This window comes from Gadus macrocephalus, chromosome 3, assembly GCF_031168955.1.
Source record: "Gadus macrocephalus chromosome 3, ASM3116895v1".
Taxonomy (NCBI): Eukaryota; Metazoa; Chordata; class Actinopteri; order Gadiformes; family Gadidae; genus Gadus; species Gadus macrocephalus.
The window spans coordinates 17,935,343-17,947,782 of record NC_082384.1 but is presented as its reverse complement, the minus strand read 5'-3'; the positions used below and the strand labels follow the sequence as shown (position 1 = coordinate 17,947,782).

Below are 12,440 nucleotides of genomic sequence, written 5' to 3'. Positions count from 1 at the left end.
TACACGGCCGTTGCGTTATATCAACACACAAAGAAAGAATAAAAGGGGCGGTTTGTCTTTAAGAAAGTTTTAAGTGCACTCTTAGTAGCTACTTCCTTTTTTTTTTCTTCAGGGGATGTCCGTGTTTCCTGTGTACACGCCAAACAAACCTAACCTATTCACCACAGACTAATCCATGAGTATTTGTTCAACTTTGAACGTAACCTGATCTATTATTTATTTTTCTCGGTCGGTGTGTGCGTGTGTGCATGCAGTTTACTCCCTCTGCGATTCACTATATCCACACAACAGCTGGGAATCTGTCTGCTGCTCCTGCTGCTACACAGCTTGTCTGTTCAGGGCCAGGCTGGCCGTATGATGTGAAGGGGGTTTCCGCGCAGGCGGGGAACTACACACACGCACACAGCGTCTTGCACAACGATATTGTGTGGTGAGCTATTGTTGTGTGTTGTTAAAAGATCCTTATACAAAATCTCCAAATGAAAGCCCCCTACCGAACACAAATTAACGTTATGCAAAATACACAAGAAACTGTTTTATTTGTTTAAAAATAATATATAACTATAGCTGAAGAATATATTACGAATATTTTCCAGATACAAATATTACATAATTTAATATATAAAACTAATAATATTCAGTCAGAAAAAACTCAAGCTAAATATTACAGAATAAAAATAGCACCATGGTATCAATAACCGTTTCAACAGCTTATACATTACATGTTCCTATATGGTAGTCCTTTAAATGATTTTAAGATAAGTCAGAAAAGTGCAAAAATGTTTTCAATTACAAATTTGAGGTATATCGCATTGCGTCTGCATCTGTTTATCTCACGTTTGATATAGTTTGATATACAGTATATAAATAAATAAAAATAAAATAACATACATATATATATATTTATACACACACGCATATATAAATATATACATATACACATTTATATACAAACACAAAATGGGTCTTAAACAGGCCATATGATAACTTCACATGAACCCAATCCAAGGACAATGGAGCTGTAGTAAAAACGTTTGAAGCTCCCCCACATGTATCATGAACAAAAATAAATACGAAATTTCTCCGGTATGTAGTGTTCAGTGGTTTTCAGTGCCAGTGTGGCGTGGCTATATATGGTCATAGGTTGGCACACTCCTGGCAGTGGTTCAGATACTCCACGGTGTCCGCGTCGCTGTACCTGCTCTGGCAGCGCGGGCACAACAGTTCTCCTTGGCCCTGGCTATGCCCCCCCCACACCATGCTGGGCATTGCCATGGCGACTGCAGGTGGTTGCTGCAGCTGCAGCTGCTGTTGCTGCTGCTGCTGTTGTGACGGTTCAGCGGCGGACCGTACCAACTGTTGCCCGTGATGCCTCGGGGAGATTCGTTGCTCGGTGTGCACCATGCGACGCAAGGGTGCCACTTCAAGGCTCTCATCTTCTGGCTCCTGAAGAAAAAAGAATGGCGTGAGTCCACACAACGGTGTTTATTTATTTGGGTGTGTGGGTGTGTATTCTGTGGGCGTCTGACTGGAGATCTATGTGATTGGCTTCACGCGGGTTTACCTGTACGTGGAGCTCTTGCTGCAGGCGGGCGAGCTGGTCCTGCAGGCTCTGGATCCTCTCCTGAGCTCTCTCCCGGTCGGCCCGTTCCCACCTGAAGTCCTCCGTGTAGATCAGCACCTGAGGACGAGGGGGGGGGGTGTCACACGTCAACATGCCATCCGTGGACTTTGAATGGCTTTTTATTACGTATTGTATACCTGAGGCGCCCGTGCATCCGGCATGAAAGGGCTGATTCGAAGCTATACTAGGTTGAGGCGGAGGCGGACGCCATACCGACATGCAGCCATACGGATCAGATACAAAACACAAGAGATGGAGCCCTGACCTGCTGCTCCAGGGTCTGTGTCCGCTCCTTGTTCCGTCTCCTGGTCTCCTCTATCTCCCGGCCCAGCCTATCAACGTCGTCCATCTTGTCTGCCAGTAGGCCGTTGAGTCTGGTCACCTCCTGCTGGAGAAGCACTAGGCCGGCTGTGTTGTTGTTGCTGTTGTTGCTGGTGGTGTTGCTGCTGTTGCTGGTGATGGTGGTGGTGGCGGTGGCAGAGGCCTGGGCGCTGCAGTCTCTCAGCCTGTGACACAACACTCTGACGTACTCCTCCCTGCTGGAGTCGTACCGCTGCCATTTAGCGTTCAGGTTCTCCACCTGAAAAAGAAATGGCGTCCGTTACATTCGATGGCGTTTTCAGACACGTGGCGTGTTTTTACGTTGTGCATGTACCAGGTATTCAGAAAAAGCATTTGATAACAAGCTACAGTGTAATTTAGCAGCATGGTGGGGGTTTACACGCCAGCCCGGTATTAGCATAATGAGGATTTAATTTCCGATAAAGAGTTTGATCTTTGTGACAGGTGCCGGGGGCGTAACCACTGGCTGCTACTGGGACCTCGGGGTTCTCAGGGTCTACAAGCATCGCTTAACCCCCACAGTTCTCTCAAATACAGTTTCAGCCCCGGTTACGAATGTTTACAATGAACCAGTGGCCAAAACGACTTAAAAGAATCGTTCGTAAACAGTATTTTTTTCTTACATGTGCCACTCGCTGCTTAAGCAGTCTATTATCCTCCTTAAGTTGACATACCACAGCGATATCACTCATCGAGCTGGAGGCCTCTGTCGTCTTGGAGAGAAAGAGAAAGAGAAACAGAGAAACGGAAAGATTACACCCGGTTACTTGAAATGACTTGCATTAAGCCCAACGGAGAAATAAAAGGTTGAACGTCCAAAGATTGAACTACAGCACGTAGGTCCAATGATTACATCACCACAAACAGAAACCCCACCTCTTCTGGTTTCTGCTGGGAGGGGGTCTCCTCTGCTCTCCCCCCTCCGGCCTTCCCTGCCTCCAGCCGGGCCATCAGCTCCTGGCAGGTCCGGATAGTGAGGCCCAGCTGGAGCTGGAGCTGCTCGGCCTCCTCCGCCAGCGAGCTGCAGAGCACGGCCCGTGTGGCGCCGTCTCGCTCCTGCTCCAGCAGGCGGGCCCGCAGCCGGTGGATCTCCTGGTCCTTGCGGTGCTCGGGCTGGGCCCGGAGATGCACCAGCTCCCGCTCGCTCTCCACCAGACGGCCCCGCAGATGCTGGATCTCCTGGAAGAACAGAGGGATGATGTTGAATGTTAAAACGCATATATATATAGGACCCGTGAGTGTTCTGTTGATATCCTACGTGTGTGTGTGTGTGTGTGTGTGTGTGTGTGTGTGTGTGTGTGTGTGTGTGTGTCTCTGTGTGCTTTCAATTAAATCAATATAAATATTTAGCATAATATGACATAAACCATGCTAAACAAAACACACAAATACAGACATCAGGTTGAAACATACAGACTCAACCTGTTGGATGTGAAACACTTCAGACATTGGGTCAGACATTTAGACGAGCAGGCTAGCTAGTGCAATACCACTGTTTGGTTTGTTGATAGTTCAGCTGTTCAAAAGTGCAGTTTCCCCACAACAAAACTTGACTGAAAGTCCAATATGTTGCCCTTTTCAGAGGCAATGAAATACCAGTCCCCAGCATAAGGCCACATGCCTTGCAAATTAGCAGAAAGTACTACTACTCACTTGTTGCGATGTGTCTGCCTGTCTGGCAGCTTTTATCTCCAACTCATTTTTTCTTTTTTTCAATTTGCAGATTTCCTGGCACAAGCTTTCGATCAATGATTTGGAAGGTCCAACGAGGACAGGTTCATTTTCATCAACATGAATAGAGATCCGTTCGTATTTCCCCAGCTTCGCTTTTAATTCGCCAATGACATTGTCCCGTATGCACAGCTGCGTGTTTAAATTCACGATATCTTGTTGCGTTTCGTGATAAAGCGTATTTAAAGCGTTATAACTCCGTATCTTCACCTCACTGACCATATCAACACTGGCGTTTTCCATCGCAAACCGAGACGTTGCCTACTTGTTCTTCGTATGCAGCCCTCGATATCCAAACATGTGCTTGTTGCTGAAGAGAGATCTGCGCTTAAAGAGAACAACGGTGAAATTGTGTGAGAGATGTGGCGATAATATTCCGTCAGTGCGCGGGGATTTCCTCGCGGGGGGACTTCCCTGTAACGGGATTTTTGAAACGTCGTAAACCCTAGTTTTGCGATTGCCTTCAATTTAGCAAATTGTACGATAGTCGTTGATCATAGATGCGAAAAAACTATCCCCATCCCAAATTTGTAATTCAATTCGTTACAATTATTTTATTTTGAATGGTCCGGGACAGTAAACGAAACTTAAGGACTTTTGGAGCGGTTTAGCCCACACGCCCCAAGGCAAATTCATGGATGAACAAGGTCATTCGGGGCCGAACAAATTCAACAGAATTGTCGGTTTTTCATTGTGTGCTTATTGGAGTTGGGACAGTCACCAAATTTAAGTTCATATCGCCTAGATTGGCTAACTTTCCCTGAATGTGGTAAGACACAGAGAGGCACTGCTTCCTCAAAGGCAGACTTCGACTGAAACTGCGCACTGAACTTAATACCACGCCCCATTGTAGAAGCCACGCCCCAGGCCCCATGCCCCTCATCAGAAAACCGCGGCCCTAGTAAGGCAGAAGGGTTGGGTAGTATCACATACACAACAATGTATTGGAATTAATATTGTCACATGCTTTTCTAGAGTTTAAGAGAAGATTAAACCCGTACTGATTCTGATGATATGTCAATCACACGGTAAACAATGACAGGGTTCCACGGAGATAGGATTAGTATGCCTAGGCCAAAAACTAGTCTGGTTTCTGAAGATATGTCTCCATTTATTTACAGCTCAATGCTGTTTCTTAGCATTCCACCACTGTAACCGAGCCTCTAACATGAGCCCAATCTATTCTAACCGCGGTGAAGTATTTAGGCCTATATCCCATTACCTTTTTAATCGTCCATTGGAACACATCACAAGGACTGTGTGTTAAAAAAAAAGAACCAAGGAGAAAAACAACCACAGCTGTATCTCATAAAAGCTTATTCGTTTATCTCCACCAGATGGTGCTGTTTACTCAATTACTATTTTCTCCCTTGCAGAGCAGGAGTAGGTATTATTTTCAACGCTGCATGCCTTCATGTTTAAGTAAACGAATAAATGGAATTTTGTAGAAATTGTCATCTTTATTTTGCACCAGTTGAACAGTATTTTCTATTTACAGAGTGCCTATGCCTAATAGGCTACTTTAACAAAAACAGTAAACATAAAGGTAGAATATGGTTGCTATGCGCTCAAGTATAGTTGCAATTTACTTAATCTTAACTGAACCACGAATATCAAACCGACCTTTGAATGAATACGTGGAGTTGAAATGTTTTTAATAACGAAACATGAAGACAAACCGTAAAGTCCAGAGCAAAAAGTAAGTAGAAAAATAACCCATTCAATCACATTTTCATCGAAAAGCATAGGCCTACAAACACGCAGAGAATATAGCCCGCTATCTCTCATTTAGCTTGAGAAATGGATAGGTACAAAATGACATCCTTAATTTGTAGACCTATATGTCCCACCAATCAGAATCACCCAATTCAATTCATAAGCTATATCTATTCCGCACCCTGCTTTTATTATAAGCCTACCCAAACCTGCATCAACTCATTGTACAGGCCTAGGCCAGTTCAAACCCATCCCACCAAAGAGTCATTATTCCAGACACCTGCTGCTGATGTGCAGCATTAAATTAATGAACACATAACGTTTGAACGGACAAAAGGGCCCTTTTTCTGAGTCTGTTTTAACACGTGAACACTTTTAACACTGCAGCTTGCGGATGCTGCGGGAGATCCGTTTGAACTCCCGCTGGCCCCTCTGCCAGCGCTTCAGGGAGGTGATGACCAGGTGTCCGTCCAGCTTCTGGCCCATAACCAGGTAGGCGGCGTTGATGTCGTTCATCTCCTCGCATACGCACTGCAGCCCGTCCTTGAGCCACAGCACGGTTTTCCGCAGGTCCCGGTCCGTCACGCCGTTCAGCTTGTAGATGGTCTTGCTCTTGGTCTCCGGCACTATCTTTGTGTCGCCGTTGATGTACGAGATCTCCTTCACCTTGATCTTCAGAGCTGCGGCGTCGCGCGGGAAGAGGAGATTGATAGACCCACGTGTTATTGCTATAACCTATTCATTTTATGTTTTGTTTTATGTATCTTTTGAATAGGTAAACAATGTAACATTTTATAAATTGATCAATTTATTTATTATGGGTATTACCAAAATCATTCTTGCATAAGTTGTCGACAATTTCGTTGTCATTCTCCTCTCTTTCCTTGCAGGCCTCACACACTCTGGGCACTGGAACAACAACAACAACAACAACAACAACAACAACATGCCAGTGCAACAGGTGATGTCAAGGGTTATGTTGCACACATTTGAAAAGGTGCTATTTGTCACTCGGCGGATTCCGGAGTTCTTTTCTGCGGCCAAAATGGTAAAAGGCAATTATAAGCACATATAGGCCTATACCATGACTAAATATTAACATTAACTATTCAGTGTAGCCCTAAAAAAACAGGATATTTGGAAAAAATTAAATGTATAGCCTATTGTCGAATGTAAAATGCATATTTTAAAAGGTAAATCTGGTCTGGGTTTGAAAAAGTTAAATCAAAGTTCAATTAATCAATTACATCAACGTCCGACGGAGCCTACCTTCTTTAGTCACCGGGACGAAGTTGTCCATGCCCGCAGGGGGGATGCACAGGTCGTTGTCGGCGGGGAACCGAGTGCAGTCCAGCATATCAGGCCATGGGAACCCGAAGGCGTTCATCACCGGTGCGCAGCCGTTCTTAACGCTCTCACAGAGCGACCTGCACGGCTGGATCGGTTCGTCCAGGTCATCGAGACAAACGGGGGCGAAAAGGGAGCAGAGAAACTTTCTGGTGTCGGGGTGGCATTGCTTCTGCACCAGCGGGGTCCAAGAGGACGCCTGCTGCAGGACCTCGTTCATGGTCTCGTGGCCCAGGAGGTTGGGCAGGCGCATCTCCGTGTATTCAATATCGTGGCACAGATGCAGATTCTCTGGTATGGGCTTGCAGTTGTTCTTCTTTGGATGAAAGAATTCAGGTTGGCCAAAATTGTATAATCCGTGGATAGCCTCCATGCACGAAGGTAACGACACCACCCATAGCAGTGTGAGAATGAAGCGCCTCATGATTTCAATGTAAACTAAACGTATGGGCTTTAGCGTCCACCAGCGCAGAAATAGAAGGGGGGAGAGACTTGTCTGGGACCGGTTCTGCTGTAACTCCAGGTTTTCTTCTCTTGATATTTGGGAGGAGTCTCCATTATAGCCCCCCTTCAGACCCCTGGATTCTTCCTATCAGGTGAAACCGAGTAAAATGTGGATTAAGTAGGCTATACATGTCAACATTTGGATGGGCTTACCTCTTGCAATTTTCAATATTTTTAGACTGTTTCATCACTCAAATTGGGCATATTGTCATGCAACATAATATAGACCTATAGGTCTTCAGATCTCCAGGGGCCTGTTACCCCATATCGTTGGACTGACAATTCCCAAAGCGACGGAAACCTATCCAAGAACAAAACCATGAATTGACTTTACTTTCAGACAAAAAGCGGTGCGAATTCATTTTTTCACGCTCTCTAAAGAGGCCCTCACTCATGTCCGTCACGCACTCATTCATCATCATTAGGAAGGGTGAGATCCTGTGTGTCCCTTACTGGGTCTAGACCCTGCAGAAACGCTATTTCCCTGGTGTTAGAAGCAGACTTCCATTCACTATACCCAGGGGTGAAAACGAGCCTCACTCGTGCAATATAGTCGTTCTTATTCCCATTTAAAGTCCCTCGAGTTGGTCTGCTTCATCGGCGGTATAGAATGGTCTTTCTCACTTTTGACATTGCCCAATTCCACCCCCTCCCCGCTCTTTACATTAAGAACGTATTTACACTTACCTACTTTAAATACACAACTCTATGGAAATATGAATGCTTTATGGTAATTAGAAGGTGGCTACGTCTGCAGGAAGATGTGATGTCCATTTGTGTGGAAAAAAGTCACCATCTAATAAGACAATTTTCTCTCGAAAACCTTGACCCTTTAATCATTTTTAACCAATCATCAAAGTTGTTCCACCTAAGCTGCTGATCAAAATGTCATGTTTTCCTTATTATGAACATTGCCGATAGATGACAAACATTTAAGTTGACAGCTATTGCATTACACGAGCAGTTTGATAGCAAGTGGCTGTACATTCTTCCCAATTAGTAAATACAGAAATGTATATAAATTGAGGTAGAATTAAACACATTAACTGAACTGAACTGAATCAAAAGTGGCTTTTAAAACCAATCCCTTGTGAAAGAGATTTTCACTTCGAAAGGTACAGATAACTTATTTTTATTTATTACTTTATTTTGATTACTTTTTTAATTATGTTTTGGGATAACCTTTTTAGGATTACTTTTTTTGGACACTTTTGTAGGAATACCTTTTTGGAACACTTTTTTGGATCACATTTTAAATTCTGTCCTTTGATTAAAAAAAATATGTTTTTCTTTTTTAGAAAAAATAGGATATAGAAGGTAGTTGAAGTGGAATTAAGAGAAGAGTGGTGATGGAAAGAAGAGAATAAGAGGAAGAGATGATGAAGAAAGAATTTTTATGGAGGACAACAGAAATGAAAAACTTCTTGCTGAGTCCTGAAGTGATGTTAAAGGCGCCCAGTGCAACTTTCGAGGCTTAAAAATAAACATTCAATTTCTAGTCTTTTTTACACGTAGTAAGTTTCAATAACTCCATACCATTACATACCGACATTTAAGCAGCAAAGATGAGACGTCGTTGTGTGGTGAGAACTGATACAAAATCGATAACAACAACAATGCCGCCATTTTCTTTATTTTTTGTAACCTACAATAAATAAAGCAGGCTTCCAGTCAATGGAAAAATGGCTTCTCCCCACCGGCGATTGTTGTTGTTTATGATTTTCTATCAGTTCTCACCACACAACGACGTCTCATCTTTGCTCCTTGAATGTCGATATGTAATGGTATGGAGTTATTGAAACTTACTACGTGTAAAAAAGACTAGAAATTGAATGTTTATTTTTCATTGATTGTTTACATAAAGTTGCACTGGGTGCCTTTAAGTCCAACGCACAAACCGTTTTTTTTTTCTCATTTTAACAGATAATCCCTGTTTTAGGTATTCCATGGCCACTATCAGTGGCATTCATGTCCAGAGTGATATAGCCATTCTTCACATCTCCCCACAACACTGTTGGAGAGTTTGAGCACCCTATTAACCAGTTTGAGGGTGTAATAAGTCTACATGCTTTACTTGCATGTCTCATACTATACAGCACTGTGAATAAAACACTTAATAACAGTAAATATCTGAAGCAGAGATACATACAATAAATGTTAAACCCAGTCGAAACTTTCTGGTGACCAATCATTATTATAAAGAATAGGCTTTCTTTGGCCAACCTGAATATGATAAGGCGGTAAAACAGATTACATGCACTTTTGCTAGCTTTGTTATGGACAGCATGGAACCCCTTAATGTTGATAGCACAGCTTTAAGCACAATGCCATCCCAGTGGAAGCTACACTCCAGTGAAGTAGCTGGCCTTGTTTCAAAGTATTCCAATCAAAGGCTAACAAAAAATAAAGTTTGCAATATAATAATAAATGGTTCAAATGCAATAGCGGGGACCGTTGCATCTGCCTATCCACAGATGTGTTTTTTGTAAATGTTTTATGTCTTACTGCTGTCCAATGTATCCAATTCATTGTTGCTTATGGGGCCATCATTGGTGTTGTTATTGATTTTTTTACTATTACATGTTGCAAAACAAATTGCCCCTTGGTGATCATATAGATTCTACTCAGGCAGAACTAAAGTTTCTAGACATCAGTGGTCTTACATCATGGATAGCCAAACCTTGACCTATACCCTGAGGCCTGTTTACAATGCTACTGCACAGACAGTGGAGTGAAGGGGGTCTGGTTTGGGGGGGGGGGGGGGGGGGGGGGAAGAAAGGTAAACCGATCCAAGGCCTGCTGCACCTAAAGGAACCCCCAGCAGGTTCTCATTAGAACCCTGTGTGAAAGTGAGCCACAGCCTGGGTCCGGTCCTATACCCGCCCATCTGTAGCCCCCAATCCCCCTTCCCTTTCATCCCTTCCTCCTTCATTCCCCTTCAACCATTTCTCCTTTTCCCTTCTCTGTCGAGGACGGAGGGGTAGTGCTGCTGTGAAAACCAATCACTGAGCGTTCAATCGAGTTCAGAAGAACCTGATCACCAAACGAGGGAGGAATTGTGAATTATCGTTCTGTGACGTGAGGAGAAGTGGTGGATCTCTATGGATGGAAAAACTCCAATGCCGTTATCGGTTCTATTGCTGTAATCAATCATAAAGAAAATTTTAATTTTCTTTTTTTCTATACTTGGTAATGCAGAGAACATTGACATTTTTGACTTAATTATAATGGGGTATTTGTTTAAGTATGGAATGGAATACAAAGCCAAGCGAGACCTAAATGGGGATCAAACTTAAATTTAGATGCTTAAAAGTAGGTAGCTTAAAATTACTTGCTCAAAAAAAAAGAAAAAATACATCTTAGATTCCAGCAGCTTATGTTTCTCCATCTTACATTTCAGTTGATCAAAAGTCAAGCGTTATTGTAATTTAAGCAGCTTAAAGTTAGGCTGCTTAAAGTAAAGCTGCTTATGTTTTTTACTTCAAGTTAAGGTTTTGTTCTGTTGTGTATATCACATTTTCAGTGACCAACACATGATTATCTGTAGGGGCTTTACAATATCTTGAATTAAAAAAATGAATTTATTATTATTATTATTTAAATCACAATCGATCAACATTGACTACAGATATTTCCAGGGTATTTTAAACTACGAGCCAGTTGAAATGTTACACATGGTGACTTCAAGCTCCCGTTTTAGCCATTTCATTCCCCAAATCTGTTAGCCCTCATGACTTTGTTTAGCCACGATATGTTTTTCATCACTTGTTATGCATGTTTTCCTTTGTAAAAAAAGTCTCTGGATGTGAGAATATTTTCAAATGGTTTCCATCAAAGTTAATGTATTTTTGCCTGTTTCCTATTAAGCCTTTTAGGTCATCTCACTAAAATTTTAGAATATGCATTCTTACATCAATATAGATGACATATACAAGGATATTGATTGTTTGGGAAATCATTAGAGGTGATGTGATTTTTTTGTCCTGATTAGATTAGCACCTTATCCCGCAGATGAGGCACCAAACATCTTCCTATTGTTTGGGAAGTTATACACTCCCACTTGGGCATGTGGACATAATCACAGAATGGTTTTAGTTTAGATAATAAAAGGGGATTCAATGTTTTTAATAGAAAATAACAAAAAAATACATAGGAAAGGCAGTTTAGACAAACCTTTTGGAAAAGTTTCATACGAGAGGATCTGGGAAAAGAGAGTAAAGATCAGTCAAGGCCCCATTTGTCCTGCTGTACCCATAGACCTCCAACAGGAGAATCCACCGTAGAATACTAAGGTACGCCTTCACATGGGCGCACATTTGCTAACGAGCTTGTTATCCTCAATCATGTTGGGAAAGAACTCATTCATCCCATCTTAAGGGGAATTATTCTCATTAGAGTCATATAGATTATCCTTGCTTGATATCATTTATGAAATGTTCCAATCGTCAGGGTCTAATTGACCCAGTATGGGGGCTTTGGCCAGCTTAGACTTCAGAGAAATCCGAGCTGCATAAATAGAACCAATAGTAAAAGGACCACGAAGAAACAACTTGAGAGTGTAAAAGGGAACACATGAAGGTCTCCATATCCTGTTTACGCCAGAGATTGCAAGGCCCTTGAGAGAATAGTGGGACAGTTGAGTTCTAGTGTGCATGACAGATGTGCCAGTGCCAACCCCATTAGAGTTGGACAAAAGTTTTTGTTAACATTGGCTTGAGAGCAGACCTATACTTTTCCAGTTATAATTAATAAATTGAATAGAAGCATTGAATCCACGCTATGTGGCTCTGAGTGGCAACTGTTTGCCTTTGTCTGTTTAGGATTATGTGTCTAAAAACCCATTTTGGCACTCGCACACTTGATAAAAGCTCCATCACCACGGAGACGACCGCAGAGGAAGACGAGTCCCACTGACATCCTCCAGAAACAACGGGGCCAAGGTTTACGCTAGCAGGAAGCCATTGACCAAACAGCCAACCAATGGGGTGCCTACAAATGCCCCCTTTGCACTTTGACCTTTGACTGATACTAGAGCTGCTGGAAAACTCCCACTGTGAGAGAGGTACTTTTGTTGTCTTGTTTTTTACGGTTTCAGACCAAAGAGCAGGTCTCCTTACCGTTAGTGGGGTGTCTGTCCACTGACCTAGACCTGCCCCCCCCATGGACCTGGGCAGTC

At 42.8% G+C, this 12,440-nt stretch overlaps 2 protein-coding genes across 3 annotated transcripts; both read right to left on the bottom strand.

Annotated features, from left to right (window-relative positions):
- Window positions 1–520: 520 nt before the first annotated feature.
- Window positions 521–4,119, bottom strand: tnip2 (TNFAIP3 interacting protein 2). 2 transcript variants are annotated; one of them, XM_060047729.1, is made up of 6 exons: window positions 3,620–4,119; window positions 2,843–3,145; window positions 2,641–2,679; window positions 1,890–2,204; window positions 1,565–1,681; window positions 521–1,446 (listed from the first exon to the last, which is right to left on the bottom strand). In XM_060047729.1, exons 1-6 carry the CDS (start codon window positions 3,938–3,940, stop codon window positions 1,138–1,140), a joined length of 1,404 nt encoding a protein of 467 aa, XP_059903712.1. In that variant the 5' UTR covers window positions 3,941–4,119; the 3' UTR covers window positions 521–1,137. The 2 variants fall into 2 exon arrangements, with proteins under 2 accessions (XP_059903712.1, XP_059903711.1); XM_060047728.1 differs by having other exon boundaries at window positions 2,590–2,679; window positions 3,620–4,104.
- Window positions 4,120–5,137: 1,018 nt separating this feature from the next.
- On the bottom strand, window positions 5,138–7,294 carry sfrp2 (secreted frizzled-related protein 2). Its single transcript, XM_060047730.1, has 3 exons — window positions 6,683–7,294; window positions 6,242–6,322; window positions 5,138–6,093 (listed from the first exon to the last, which is right to left on the bottom strand). The coding sequence occupies exons 1-3, from the start codon at window positions 7,182–7,184 to the stop codon at window positions 5,789–5,791; spliced, it is 888 nt and encodes a 295-aa protein (XP_059903713.1). The 5' UTR covers window positions 7,185–7,294; the 3' UTR covers window positions 5,138–5,788.
- Window positions 7,295–12,440: the final 5,146 nt, after the last annotated feature.